The sequence below is a fragment of the Gossypium raimondii genome, chromosome 5 (assembly GCF_025698545.1).
Source record: "Gossypium raimondii isolate GPD5lz chromosome 5, ASM2569854v1, whole genome shotgun sequence".
NCBI classification, from domain to species: domain Eukaryota; kingdom Viridiplantae; phylum Streptophyta; class Magnoliopsida; order Malvales; family Malvaceae; genus Gossypium; species Gossypium raimondii.
The window spans coordinates 30,120,817-30,136,633 of record NC_068569.1 but is presented as its reverse complement, the minus strand read 5'-3'; the positions used below and the strand labels follow the sequence as shown (position 1 = coordinate 30,136,633).

Sequence of the window (15,817 nt, the reverse complement as noted above, 5' to 3'; positions counted from 1 at the left end):
AAGATTTTATATTCATTCGATACATATACATGAATAGGATCACATATGGTTGACCACTTTTAGGTATCACTAATCAACTTTTCTGTGTAACTGGTTTAGTTTATTTCCTTTTCTGCTGACTTTCTGGTTAAAATCTAATTTTGCTTCGACTTTTCAAATTTTTTAAAAATATATTAATATTCGACATCTACTTCTATAAGTATTTTGGATATAAGACATTTCAAATATTTATAATATATAATTAGAAAAATTGAAGTAACATAAAGTCTTTTTATAAATGAGAAAGGTGCCATGAACTTTCCTTAGAGCTAAACCATCACCCAATATTCCAACCATTCCTTATCTTCCACTTTCTATAAAACTTCAACAACTCCATACATACACATACACATTTACACATTTACACATATATATATATATGTATGTGTATGAAACTCCAGTTCATCAAGACAAATATAAATTCCTGAGCTTGTATTGTTTTTCCTTGCCAGAAACATATCAGATGGAAACCTATAAACTCATTTCTGCACTACTTCTCACCTTCACAATTGCCTTCTCCACTTCAGCAAGAATGCTTGATGAGCAACCCTCAAACCCATCCAATCCTGTTTCAACACCTGTTTCTAATGTACCACCATTGACCACCCCACCAGGCTCAAACCCTAACCCTACTGTGGTTGGTGGTGCAACCAGTGGTCCCAATCCTGTAAACCCTAACCCTGACCACCACACGCTGACCTTCTTCATGCATGACATCCTAGGTGGGTCAAACCCCACTGCACTAGCAATCACCGGCATTGTCAACAACCCTGCAGTCAATGGTCAGCTCCCATTTGCCAAACCAAATGGTGCCAACCTCCCACTCAACAATGGCATTAACCAAAACACTGGGAACACCGGCATTCTAAACAACAATAACCTCCCATTGCTCACTGGTCTCGGTGGAAACACTCAAGCTTTAAACAATGGCAAGAACTTAAACAATGGGCCTTCCAACTTCCCCGTCCTAACTGGGGGCCAACTTCCTTCAGGGTCGGCACTGCAAAAGCTCATGTTCGGAACCATGACGGTCATCGACGACGAACTGACTGTCGGACATGAGCTAGGTTCTGGGTTCCTAGGCAAGGCACAAGGGTTCTATGTGGCTAGCTCAATCGATGGGAACAGTCAAACCATGGCATTTACGGCCATGTTCGAGAGTGGACACTACGCTGACACCCTTAGCTTCTTTGGGGTTCATCGGATCGGTGTATCGGAGTCTCATTTGGCCATCATGGGTGGTACTGGGAAATATGTTAATGCAAAAGGTTTCGCCATTGTTAAGACTATACCAGCAAGCAATCAACAGCAGGAGACTGATGGCTTTGAGACAGTGCTAGAGTTTACTGTTTATATTACCTATTAGATCTGATTTGAGAGTCAAAATTCAAAGATTTCTGATTTTTTTTTATAAAAATAGTGAAATTTTATGTGATTTATTTGGAAAATTATACTGTGTTATGAATCTGACAAAAAATGAAAAATTTAGAATTTGTTGCCAAAATTTTGAGTTGATTTATCGGGTTAAATGAATATGTAAGATCCGAATTAACCAATAAAAATCAGATTGAGTTATTAAAATTTCATACAAAAATTTATAATGATAAATTTAATTGGCTAAATCACAAATTTAGTCACTAATGTTTACATGCTTTGTCAAAATGATCTCAATTGTATTTTTGAGCTTTTTTTTCCATCAACTTTTCTATTATTCAAAATTTTTTAATAGATTTGATGAAAGTACCGTTAAAAAATTTAACGGGATGATGTGAAATTTCATATGTGGAATATTTTAATGAGATGTAATCTATATCAAAAATATTGAATGTGTGCATTCATTTTGAAACATTTTTTAGATAATTACGTTTATTTTCTTCAAACTAAAAAGTTGTTTTTTAACTTCATGAATTATTTATTTATTTTATTGTTTTCCACGTGTAATTATTTTATTGGGTTACCTAAGTAATAGATTACATCTCATTAAAAATATTTCACATATGAAATTCCACATCATCCCGTTAATTTTTTAATGGTACTTTTATCAAATCTGTTGAAAAAAGCAATTTGAAAAAAAATAAAGGTTGGTGACCAAAAAAGGCTCAAAAATACAATTAATGCCATTTTGACAAAATATATAAATGTTAGTAGCATTTATCATTAAGCCAATTTAATTCTCAACTTGTCCTTAAATATTGTAAATAGAGTTAAAAGCGGGCTCTTATTTCGGGGGTTGCAACGAGAATTGTTGTGGCTAGAGAAGAACTTGGTACATGGCGTGGAGGAGTTGAGAGAAATATTGGTAGATGTAATGTTGTGCAGACTAAACTTTGGACTATCTATAATGGACTCCTTATGACGTGAGATGCTAATTGGGTTAATATTCTGGTCGAAACAAATTGTTCTCAAACTATAGAAGCCATTTTAAATAGGCCTTGTAGACAATTGTACAGTGACCTAACCTATTTGTAGGAGGCAATAGAAGGTGATCATTAAGAAGATTCCAAGAGAAGTTAATAGAGGTGGGATTATGAAAGCATTCTCTTATGATCTGATAGTCTTATAGGAACCCCAGAAACATCAACGGCTAGATGTTATACTAGAATAATATTGTAATTATTGCCGGGTTGTTTAAAGATTTTAATCCAACTCTTTTTTAAATATTTATAAAAATATAAAAATCGATTTGTGGAGAAGCAATACTCATTCCTCCATTAGACTTTATCCAAACAAGCCCAAGTTTAGAAGCCCATAGTATATTAAAGCCCAATAAACTACAATAAAATAAACCAAATTTAACCCAATTCTTTAAAACCCTAGTCTCCTTTTAATATTAGGGTTTCGTCATACTTTGAGAAAGACGGAGCGAAGCCGGATTGCACCCACTTCTGAAGAGCAGCGGAAGAAGCAATGGGTAACTCTTCAAATGCCTTTAAAATGTTCATATTTTTCTTGCATTTCCTAAAATCAAACATGGATTTTTCATGTGTTTTAATCTTTGTTTCATGTTTTTGTTTGTAAATCGCTTAAAAAAACAGCGAGAATCAAGGTCCATGAGTTGAGACAGAAATCAAAAACTGAGCTTTTGGCTCAGTTGAAAGATCTCAAAGCTGAGCTCGCTCTTCTTCGTGTTGCCAAAGTTACCGGTGGTGCACCTAACAAGCTTTCCAAGATGTAATTTTCTCTCTCTGTATTGTTCTTTTTTAATCTGTTTTATGTGTTAGCTATGGATCCTAAGTTTAGGGTTAATTGGGTATATGAAAATGGAACTTGATTTCCTAGTTTATTCGGAGAAATGGGTATTCATTTGTTTTTAACAAAGGATTTTCTTGTTCGATTGGTACTTTCTTATATTGTTTTTGCTATGTAGTGAAAGTGAATTGCTGGTATCTCTGGAACAAAGTTTTCCTTCTGTATAGTTGTTAAAATGTGTTGTGATCAATAAAATGTTAAAACATTTAAGAAATTGAATTTCATTAAGAAGCTTAATAATTTCGCTTTTATGTATGGAACAATATGTTTGAATTTATATTTATTTTAGCCATATGCCATTTTTTCTCCCTCCAATTGTATCATTTGGTGACTATATGAGAAGTGAAAAGCAAAGTAGCGATATCAATTCCGATATCATTTGATTGGCAAGTTAAGCTTTTAAAGAGCTAGTTAGGACTAATGTATATGTTGGTTTTGAAACTGTACACTTTGGAGTGCTTTGTATGTGAGTTTCATTTATCACTTGTTCAATATTTTATTAGACCTTGTTGATTTTGTTCCGGTTCCGGATTCATTGGTTTTGGCATGTTGTTTTGAGTCTTCTGTTTGTATGAATGCAGAAAGGTGGTGAGGTTATCAATTGCTCAGGTGTTGACAGTGATCTCACAGAAGCAGAAGGCTGCACTGAGGGAGGCATATAAGAAGAAGAAGTTCTTGCCCCTTGATCTCCGTCCGAAGAAGACCAGAGCCATCAGGAGAAGGCTTACCAAGCATCAGGTACAGACATTCTTTTGATTATGCGAATATGCTTTTATTATAGCTTTTGTTGAATGAGTATATTTTACTAAAATCCTAGTGTGAGTCTCGGGTTAAGTTCACATACCCATGTCTGAAGATGTGCTTGATATAGGTGTCAGACATGAGTACATTAAGAAAATGAATAGTCGGAAATCAGAATAACATAAAATCATGTCATTTCAGCTGCCATGCCGCTTCCATCCATCTTGAATGCATAGAACTATCAATGAAACATGTATTCGGGTTTAGTTTGCTTGCTGTTTGTATAGCTTGTTCGGTTGCATCTGAATATCGATTTGTTTGCTTGCCCTAGGCATCGCTGAAGACAGAACGTGAAAAGAAGAAGGAAATGTACTTCCCAATGAGGAAGTATGCCATTAAGGTGTAGGATAAGATATTTGAGATTCTATTTTCAAATCCGTTTGTGTTTACTTATTTGTGAAAACCCGAGCTGTGATTTTGTTTGGTTTTTATGTTTTTGAACATTTTCCCATATGTCAAATCTAGATTTTAATCTTTTTGATGGAAGTGGTAAATTAAATGAGGGACTTTCTGCTTAAGAATGAAATTTAGATGGAGGTTAGAAATGAAATCCATTTATCTTTGTTTTGAAACATCTCACTAGTGTCATGCTGGGATCTTTGGTGGTCAATGCCATATGTGGGAACTTCTCCTCGGCATTCCCTGAGGTGGCTTCAGTCATGATTTTATACCCCTCCTAATTGATGTCAACGCTGAAGATGGCAATGTCAATTCTTATTAAGGCGAATCTTGAGTGAGAATTTAAATGGCGATGGAATACTTTTATGGGTTGGAATGTAGTCGAGTCCAAGCTCAAGCGATTATTAACCCAATTTTGGGGCAAAATACCAAAAAAAGTCCTTTTTTTTCAATATTTACCGAAATGGGTCGGTTTTTTAATTATTTACCGGAATGGTCCATTTTTTGCGAAATCGCGCCACGTCAGCGTGATGTTAGGGTAAATGGCAGGAGGTTGTGTCCACGTCAGCGTGACCTGCTGACGTGGAGGGAAATCGCGCCTACGAGGACGCCATTTGCTGACGTGGCATGAACAGTTTATGTTTTTAGCTTGGAAAACTTTGAAAGGCCATAACTTTTGGCTCGGTTGTCCGATTGAGACGAAGTTTTTTTTGATTTCGAATAACTTTTCGAGATCTACGTCTTCGACAAATGACCAAAGGCGGTTTTTTGCGATTTCGTCGAAAAAGATTCTTTTTTGCCCCTAAATTTCGATTTTTTCGGTTTAAAATTGAATTTTGAAACATTTAAATCATTATTTTCCTTATTTATTTGAAGTAAACACCGGATCTTTTTCTACAGAATTGTCTTATATCATCTTGTTATTCATTATAAGTCAGTTCATTCCACTTTTGAGAAGTTCCCTAAAATTTTTCATTTTATTCAATTTAGTCCCTAAAACCTAAATAGTCGTATTTTCAAATCTAAGCTTCGTTTTTCAATTCAAATTCAATTTCATCCTTCCATAACATTCAAATATTCTTAAATACAAAAATTTCATGCTAATTTTGAAATAATTACACTTTAGTCCATATACTCGTAACTAACAAATTATACTTTACAACTTAGTCCTTATTCATCTCTAAGTAGTTTTTCAACGCGTATATCTCGAAAAGTTATTCGAAATCAAAAAAAAATTCGTCTCAATCGGACAACCGAGCCAAAAGTTATGGCCTTTCAAAGTTTTCCAAGCTAAAAACATAAACTGTTCATGTCACGTCAGCAAATCGCGTTCTCGTAAGCGCGATTTCCCTCCATGTCAGCAGGTCGCGCTGACGTGGACGCGACCTCCTGCCATTTACCCTGACATCGCGCTGACGTGGCGCGATTTCGCGAAAAATGGACCATTTCGGTAAATAATTAAAAAACCGGCCCATTTCGATAAATATTGAAAAAAAAAGGGCTTTTTTTTGGTAAAATAGCCCCAATTTTGTCCTTGAATTATAATATTTTTTTTCGTTTTAGGCATTTAAAATTTTAAATAAACGGTTTGCAATTGGGGCACCTATTTTACATGTAGTTTATTTTTTGTCCCTTCTAACCTGACATGTGGACCAATCATTGGATGTCATATGGTAATTTTTTCTAAATTTTAAAATTTTATTTCAAGTTATCCTTAATAATTGCCTAAGAAATTCTCGAATCTAAATTAAAAAGTAAAGGAGGTTTTTTAATTAATTAAATTAATTGCATGTTCTTTGTTTGGGTAAAGAAGTGATGAAAAAATTATGAGTTTTGTTTGGCATGAACCATGAAATTAAATAATTTAATTAATTTCAATGATTTTTCAACGATAAATTTATGAGTTTTGTTTGGCAGATCATATAATTAAAAGAAATTTGTGTTTTGTAGACAATTATTAAAGATGAGTTATTTGAGTTTATTTTAATTTGGAAACAAAATAAAATTTAAAATTGTAGAAGAAGATTAAATTAATTAATTAATTTTAATATTATAATGATAAATCGGTTGATATTATCAAGGGATAAATTTTATTTAATGGTTTATTTAATTAATTTCGATTTTGAAATTTAAAATTTTAATAATGAAAAAAATTTAGAACTTCGGATAGGGTAAACACGTACAAGTTGACAATTTTTAATTCATTATTTTAGTTTCTATTGTTTTCAATTCAATCCTTAAATTTTTTTACCTCAATCAATATTTAAAAAAATATTTTTTAGTTGTCAAAATGAAAGTGACCTAAAAGTTAGGTGAGCAAAATGAAAGTATAAATGTGATATGGTGTGTACAGTTAACCACTATTAGAGATTTAACACGACAAATGAAAGTGCCTAAAAAGTAGGGTGACAAAATTGTAAGGATTCACTCAAAATGAGAATGAGTTAAAAATTAGATGACTAATTGGGTAATTTATCCTTAACTTTAATTAGATCTAAATCAATTTTAAAATATTTATTAAAAATCCTTCTATTTTATTTTATTTCTCAATAATAATGTGACAAATTGTGCACAGAGTTGATATGCAAATAGTGCAACAAATTTAAACTATTTTTTGTCATTTTCATCGTGTTTTAACTTTTTCATATAGTGTTTTTATCATAATTTATCATAATTACTGGAGAACAAATTTTAAATTTATTTACATAAGATGTAAAAATATTTAATAATTTACATTATAATGATTTAATATAATTAAAATTACATTTATTTATAATTAATTCTTTAAACCCAGGCACAGTGAAGTAATACAATCTAGTCTATTTTAGACAATAAATCAAAATTCCTAAGGCCGGCATTCATTGATGTTATACCGACCCACAATTATAGGCCATAGCCCAAGACTTACAGGGCCCACAAAGCCCACCATATCAAGTCAATACTAGGTGTCGTACCTATCATTTTCACTGTAGGACCAAAGACAAACAAAATGTTGACACTCATACCTGTTTCAACTTAATCGAATGATTGATTTGGGAATTTGTATAGATCAATTGAATTAGATGATTAAACTGGTTAAATTAAATTATTTATTTTTAAATATTTTTATAATTTTTAATAATTTATTTAATTGAAATCGAAAAACTAATGCCTGAAACTATCCTGCTTCTATCAAAGTAGTCGATTGAGGACAAAAGGAGTGGAATCCATGCAGCTTGGCCTCCAACCTAAACCTTCGAGTAAAGATTTATATGTTGAGGTAGGTGTTTTTTAAGTTTCAAGAAATAAAAAAAATTATTGTAATAACTGAATTAAATAATTAATTCAACAATTAATTAATTAAAAAAAACTCACACATTTACGTAAGGTGAAACCCGAAGGACTTAATTTTACTATTGAAAATCTCATTAACATAAACTTTTATCCATTGAATCTTATATTAACTTAAGTATCGGAGAGTGTCTCAACTCACATTTTCCTTTTAAAACTAATTACAGGGTGAATAGCTAGAAGCATGTTATTTAGAAGAAAAGTGTTGAAAATAATAAAAATAATCTCATAGCGATACATTTAAAAATGATAATAAATTGGACAGACAAGAGTGGAGGCAGTCTACCATTACCCACACAATAGAGATTTGAAAGTTCAACAACATTGGGAAAAATAGAGCCGCAAATTCTTACTTGACCTTCCATTGTTCCTTTGAAAGTTTCAAACCATTATCATTAAAAGTCAACCACATCTTGAATAATTTGGACCAAAAACTCAGCTCTTGATAGACCTTAGATTCGTTTTTCATTATTCAAACCAGAATACTTGGGAATAGAAAGTTATTGTTTAAATAAATTTTTTTATCAAGAATTCAGGTGTTTTCCTTCTCAATTTTACTTCATCACAATCCGCCTATACCTCTTTTTCTTTTTCATTTATTTATCAATAGTATAAGCATCACTTATGCATAAACTAAGGGTGAGTTTGGATGGGCGGTGTGGTTACCTGCGGTTAGTGTAAAAACAGCGGTGGCGGTAAAATTAGATACTGTAGCGATACTGTAACCTGAGACAAAAAGTAAGCTAAACGCACCACACTGCAGCCAATCACCCATCCAAAATTTTTACTTCTCAAGAATTCAGGTGTTTTCCTTCTCAATTTTACTTCATTACAATCCGCCTATACCTCTTCCTCTTTTTCTTTTTCATTTATTTATCAATAGTATAAGCATCATTTATGTATAAACTAAATCCGAATTAGATATGTATATTCAACATTTTTCATTATTTATAATATTTTTTTAATATTTTAACTTTACAAAAAAATTCATTTTGTTATTCATTTAAATTTTCGCCTATTCAATTTACATTTATTTGTTAAAACATTCCAAAATGGATGAAAGAAGTTAGTGTTTGTTACTTTTATTGACGTGGCATACAAGTGAATTGCCATATGGATGACATCTTAGCATTTAATTAATTTTTAGAATTTCAAATTATTAAAAGATTTTTTATAATTTTAATGATCTTTAATTTTATAAAAAATTTTGGATTTTAAAAGTTAAATTAATTAAATTATGATGTGTTATCTATGTGCCAATCCACATGTATGTCATGTCAATAAAGTTAAAAATTGTTATGACAAAAATACAAATTTGAAGACTAAGAAAAGCAAAATTAAATAGATGGCTAAAATGATTTTTTTTTTATAAAATTGAAAGGCCAAACAAGTTATTATACCTTATTTTAATTATATTTAAACTCTCCTATCATACCCAAAATTATCAAATTTAGTCTGGCTCCAATGAATTGTAATTTATTAATTTAAAAAATTAAAGTTATCCAAATTTAATTATAAAAATATTTTATTTTTAATATTAAATGAATAGTAATTCTAGGATGGCCAAAAATAGGTTCGAGGATAGCCATGCTTCACTAGACCTGTTCCTGGATTGGACTATTTGTCCAGGCGTAAAGGCTCGCTTAAAATTTGGGAGGGTTTGAAAAAAAATATTAGCCTTGAAAAATGGGATTGGTCAAAAAAATTAGGTCTGTCTAAAATATAGGCCGGGATCGAACTTGAACATTCAAGGCTCGAGTCTGGCCCGACGCGACCTGTTTTAAGTTTATAATAATTTATATTATGTTATTTTTATATATTACGTAATTTAGAACAAGACAAATTACATATAAAAGCCCATTTTTTTTAAAAATTTACCGAAATGGGCCCGGTAAATAACTATTTACCGGAATGGCCCTATTTTTCGAAAGCGCATCCACGTCAGCGCGATGTCAAGGGATGTGGCAGGAAAACGCGTCCTTGAGGAAGCGTTTTGCCTACTTTGAGGACGCGCTTTATGTCCAAGTAGGCAAAACGCTTCCTCAAGGACGCGTTTTGCCCATGTCTCCTGCAGTAGGGTTTTAGGTTATTCGTTTAGGGTTAGGGTTTTGGTATTTTTAAATTTAGGGTTTTAGAAAAAAATTAAATAAATAAGGGATTAGGGTTTAGGGTTTGTCAATTAAATTAATTATAAAATTTTCAAAATTGGATTAGTTTTCATGTTTATTATTTTTAAGAAAAATCAATTAAATTAGGGTTTAGAGTTACTTGAGTAATTTAATTAAAAAATTAAAATTAGATTAGGATTTAGAGTTAGGGGTTTTTAAGGAAAAATTAATTAAATTAAGGTTCAGGGTTACTTGAGTAAATGAATTATAAATTTATAATAAATTAGTTTAGGGTTTAGTGTTTAGGGTTTTTAAGTAAAAACTCAAATAAATTAGGGTTTGGGGTTTACGGTTACCTAATTAAATTATTTGTTAATTTAAAGAAGCTCCCACGTGGACGCGCTTTTTTTACAGTGGCTCCTAAGAAAATAATTTCGAGTAGACGTTTCTGAGCAAACAGTGTCAAAAACGCTTTAAGCAGGATGCTTTGTCTGCAGAAGTACTGAAAAAAGCTTCCACGTGGACACGCTTTTGTTACAGTAGCTCTTGAAAAAATAATTTCGAGTAGACGTTTCTGAGCAAACAGTGTCAAAAACGCTTTAAGCAGGATGCTTAGTCAACATAAGTACTGAAAGAAGCTCCCACGTGGATGCGCTTTTACTACGTAACTCCTGAAAAAATCTCCCACGTGGACGCGCTTTTGCTATAGTGGCGCATGGCCTGAGGCTATAAATAAGGCAAAATTTTCCTTCGAATTGCATAAGTTACTTACAGCAAAAAAAATTTAGAGAGGCTAAGAAGGATAGAAATTGAAGATGAGTAAACGTATTAGTGCTGTTATTTACTATGATGGTAAGGTTTGCCACACCGAGAACGGTGTTGATTTTTTGTCGGAGAGTACAGTGCGACTGGTTTTTAACCAGAACATAGATTTGACAGAACTTCGTAAAAGAATTAGGCGTAAAATATTCAAAACGATGCCAATGAAAGTTCTGTCTATTACGTATCGATTTTGTTCTTCTATTGATCCGGTGACATATGACTCGTTCGACATAAAAGGTGTTCGTAGCTTGGAGGCAATGGTGCAGACTCATCTCGCTAGTGGAGCACCGTATATTGAGTTATATGTACAATTTATATTGCCAAATGATGCACTTACGACTGGTGTTCGAGAGGTATACGCGACCCCTGCCCGACACTCGGTTAGTGGGTTACAAAACACGGAGCAACCCATATTTAGTAGCGGTGTGGAATACATTTGGATGTAGTGTGACCAGAATCTCAGCCAATCCGTATGCAATTACCGTAGGTCGATTTTGTGATGATCATTCAACACCTCAGGTGCCACGGAGATCGGTTGTCGGAATCCAAATTACCGTAGTACTCTGTCTGACTGGTGCATCTCCACAGTCACATAGTTGACCAACGCGACTTTCACGTACCAAGCGTTTCGATTTTGGAAGTACTCATCCAGAATTACAGCCGGAATTGCCGGATCCTCGTATGGTGTCCATTCAAACTATATGAACATGATGAAAATATTAGTTATATACATAATACATAATACTAAATACTAAATACCAATCGACTAGCTCATGATGGAAATATCAATTTTATTTAATACTTACTTGTGCTTCTGACTTTTGGTCTAATAGAAGCCGTATATCTTCAAGACAGCTAGGTAATCCAGCATAACTTGCGGGATGGTTCCACCTAATTAAATAAAATTTTAGCATACTATTATATTTTAAATCTACGTAATAATTGTAAAATCAAATATAAAATTTACCTCGTTATGAGTGGGAATGTCATTATGAGTGGGAATGTATATGGGTGGTTTACTCGAGGACGTAAAAATAGAAAGCAAAATCGTGCCCATGACTGCAGTAGTGACAGGCAACCTCCGATTTTGACTTTATTCGGTCGCGTCGCCCCGCACATCTCCCAGTACAGTGTTGCCAACATGGCCGAACCCCAACTCAATTCACTGACTGCTCTAAAATCAATGAGTTTCAGCAGCCATCTTAGATATATGAGGTTTCATGACAAGTCCGGCATCATATAACCTCCAATTATCTGAAGAATGTATGCCCGAGCATATCAGATTCTTTCTAGTTCGGTTGAATCATCATCCGGATCTAGAAATGTGTCTCAGAACTAGCTCATCTCAATCTGACCTCCGTTAATATTCTCTGGAATAGTGCCCAAAAGCTCGTAGCATACTGCTCCCCAATCGCCAGATTGAACAGACCTGGTGACTGGGTACCCGTCCACCGGCAATCCCAATTGCAGATTCACATCTTCCAAAGTGATAGTATACTCTCCACATGGAAGATGGAATGTGTGCGTCTCAGGTCTCCACCTCTCAATCAACGCACTGATAAGTTTAGGGTCCAACTTGCATCCCCGGCCTACCATCGCCACGTGCGAAAAACCCACTTCCCGCAGGTAATTCTCTACCAACGGTGATGAAGGACCATACATATTATGAATATATCATTACAATATCCGATCTACAGACTTTTATAACAAATAATAAATTAATAATTATTTAAAATTACATAAATAAAAAATCTTAAATAATATTTAAAAATTAAATTTAACACTTACATTTTCATTTGTTTGACGGATATGTGCTTGTCATCAAGACGAATCAATTCTCCGGCCATTGCTAAATTCGTAGAAATTTTTACGATTTAAAAAAAATTCAAAAAAATAAAATTTAAATTTTTTTATAAATAATTAAAAAATTAAAGCTCTTTTAAATAGGGATTTGAGAGGAACTTGAGAGGAAATTGAGAGCAAATTGAGACTAAATAGGAATTTGAGAGAAATTTGAGAGAAATTTGAGAGGAAATTGAGAGGAAATTAGAGAAAGGATTTATTTGTGAAAAAAATGAAAGGGTGGGGGGTTTTATAGTTTTTTTTACCGTTGGAGGGGTCACCAACGGTCAAAAAAAATAGCCGTTTCTACTGTTCACGCGCGGGCAAAACGTGTCCCCAAGGGAGCACTTACGTGGCAGGAAAATGTGTCTTGGAGGGCGCGCTTTGTCGCTACGTAGGCAAAGCGCTTCCTTGAGGAAGCGTTTTCCTGCCACGTCCCCTGACATCGCGCTGACGTGGACACGCTTTCGGGGAACTGGGCCAATCCGGTAATTAATTTTTTACTGGGCCCATTTCGGTAATTTTTTAAAAAATTGGGCTTTTTTTAGTGTTTTGCCCTTTAGAACACATTCAAAAAATAAACCTATACCAAATATATAATACTAATCTAATGTAAACATTAAAATAATTTTAAGATGACTATAAATAAAAAATATATAAAATATAAAATATTAAAATAATATGTATAAATATTTTTAAAAGGAATTAAAAAATAAAATGGATGGGTTTAAAATAGGGTTGGTGGGAAAATTTTAAGGGGAAGCCAAACTTAAAACATATGTGTTTAAAAGTATTGGGGACATGTCATACTTTGCAACCAATTAAACCGACCTTCCGTCAATTCCCTTTGAGTTTCTCACGCCACTGTTGTTGAAAATATGCATTCCACACGGAATTAAGTCAACGGAAACATGCTGCTCCATTCCTCTATTTATTCCTTCTACTCCCAAATCCAAATTTAGCACCAATCTCTCTCTTATACCTTGGAAGCTTCAACCATGGTGTTTTTTCACACTTCAAGCAACACGTCCTTGTCTCCCACTTCCACTTCTTCACTTCCAACCTCCCCTACATCTTCAATGGTGGAACAAACCATTCAAAATGCCGAATCAATCATAAAAAAATGGGACCTAAACTCTTCCTCATTAATCACAATCACCCCTCTCTTTCACCCTAACAGAAAAGAAGCTAAAGACTACCTCAAATGCGTTATGGATCTTCGTGGAACTATGCATTTTCTAGTTTCTCAAAATTCGGCTCCCCATAAGCTCGTCATCGCTCAAACCCTCATGCAAATCGCCATGAAAAGGCTTGAAAAAGAGTTTTATCAGATACTATCGTCCAACCATGAGCGGCTCGATCCCGAATTGGTTTCGACGAGTCTGTCATCCGATGGTTCAGCCAGTTTTGATGTCGAAGAAGATGAGGCTGATCAGCTGAAAATAGCTGGCGAGTCTATCAGCGAAGTGGAGAGGGTCTCAGCGTTAGCAATGGCGGATTTGAAAGCCATTGCTGAGTGCATGAGCAGTTCTGGCTATGGCAAAGAGTGCGCCCACATTTACAAATTGTTCAGAAAATCGATAGTGGATCGAGGACTGTATCTTCTTGGCATTGAAAAGTTCAAATCTTCCCGAATCAACAAAATGGATAGGGAATATCTCCATCTTACAATCAAGAACTGGTTGAATGCAGTCAAGATCGCTTTGAAATCACTCTTCAATGGCGAAAAAATTCTCTGTGATCATGTTTTCTCGGCATCTCAAACTATAAGAGACGCTTGTTTCGCTGAAATAACCACGGAAGGAGCCAAGAATCTCTTCAAGTTCCCCGAACTCATCGCCAAGAATAAGAACTCACCGCCGGATAGAATCTTCCGGCTACTCGAACTCCACGGAGCGATCTCCGAACTCCGGCCGGATATCGAGTCGATATTCAACGTTGAATTGACTTCAGCCATTAAACTCCAGGCCCTTTCATCACTGCAAAAAGTTGGTGGCTCGGTTAAAACATTGCTCACCAACCTCGGATCATCAATCCGAAAAGACTCATCCAAAACACCGGTTCCAGGCGGAGGAATTCATCCCCTCGCTCAATCCACGATGAGTTACTTATCTTCCCTGTCCGATTATGATCGGATTCTCACCGATATCATATCGATTCATCCACCGATAGACAACGCACTATTTCCGGAATCTTACTTTAACGATCCTACCGTCATCGAAGCTCCGAAGCAAGCCGCTTCTGTCCATCTTGCATGGTTAATATTGATCCTTTTATGCAAGATTGACAGTAAAGCACAACTATACGAAGATCTGTCACTTTCATATATTTTCTTAGCAAACAATCTTCAGTTCATCATCAATCAAGTTCAGACAAGTACCCTCAAACATCTCTTAGGTCATCAATGGTTGTCCCGACACACCCAGAAGATCAAACAACATGCTTTGAGCTACGAATCAGTTGCTTGGAATCGGGTTTTCGAATCTTTGCCCGAAAGAACAACATCAGAGTTGTCGTACGAAGCAGTAAAAGACTGTTTCAAAAGATTCAATGCTGCTTTCGAACAAGTTTATGTGAAACAGATTTCGTGGATCGTACCCGATGGGAAGTTAAGAGATGAATTGAAGGTTTCGATCGCCGGAAAACTTGTGCCGGTTTATAGAGAATTCTACGAAACGTTTTCGACGAAATTGAATGCGGATTTCGTGAGGGTTTCGCCTGATGATTTGGGGAATTACTTGTCGGATTTGTTCCACGGAACCCGGATTTCGTCGAGTTCTTTGTTACAATCTTCGTCTCAGTCAAAGGGTTGTCTTCTTCGATGAATGCTACAATTCAAGAGCTGTGAATTCAGTGTCTGGTTTACAAAATCTATGCAATTCGTTTCCTTCTTGATGTTTGGTTTTAATTTATTGTTTTAGAGATTCAGATTGGTAAGTTTGAAATGTTTAATGTATGACAATCAAAGGATGATGAAGTATGAACAGAGTTACAGGAGAACTTTGGATGAATTTGGATTCCTTGGTTGTGTTTGGAATAATACAAGTACCCAAACTCAAATTTTACCACTAATATATAATCTAGAAAAAAAGTTATCATTGTTGAAATTTAACCATTAAAACTTAAAACTTGGACACCGAAGGCCTGAAACTTAGAATGGAAAGAAAAAAGAGCAGATAAACCAAAATAGATATACAATAGTTTTAGCCTTGCACAGGTGTATAAGT

At 34.4% G+C, this 15,817-nt stretch overlaps 3 protein-coding genes across 3 annotated transcripts; all 3 read left to right on the top strand.

The window, feature by feature from the left end:
* Window positions 1-451: 451 nt before the first annotated feature.
* Window positions 452-1,529, top strand: LOC105767678 (dirigent protein 25). The gene has a single exon (XM_012587250.2). It carries the CDS (start codon window positions 503-505, stop codon window positions 1,403-1,405), a length of 903 nt encoding a protein of 300 aa, XP_012442704.1. The 5' UTR covers window positions 452-502; the 3' UTR covers window positions 1,406-1,529.
* Window positions 1,530-2,829: 1,300 nt separating this feature from the next.
* Window positions 2,830-4,575, top strand: LOC105771023 (60S ribosomal protein L35). The gene is made up of 4 exons (XM_012592419.2): window positions 2,830-2,950; window positions 3,075-3,210; window positions 3,870-4,026; window positions 4,361-4,575. The coding sequence occupies exons 1-4, from the start codon at window positions 2,947-2,949 to the stop codon at window positions 4,433-4,435; spliced, it is 372 nt and encodes a 123-aa protein (XP_012447873.1). The 5' UTR covers window positions 2,830-2,946; the 3' UTR covers window positions 4,436-4,575.
* An 8,992-nt stretch (window positions 4,576-13,567) lies between these two features.
* On the top strand, window positions 13,568-15,662 carry LOC105767592 (exocyst complex component EXO70H1). Its single transcript, XM_012587166.2, has one exon. It carries the CDS (start codon window positions 13,589-13,591, stop codon window positions 15,413-15,415), a length of 1,827 nt encoding a protein of 608 aa, XP_012442620.1. The 5' UTR covers window positions 13,568-13,588; the 3' UTR covers window positions 15,416-15,662.
* Window positions 15,663-15,817: the final 155 nt, after the last annotated feature.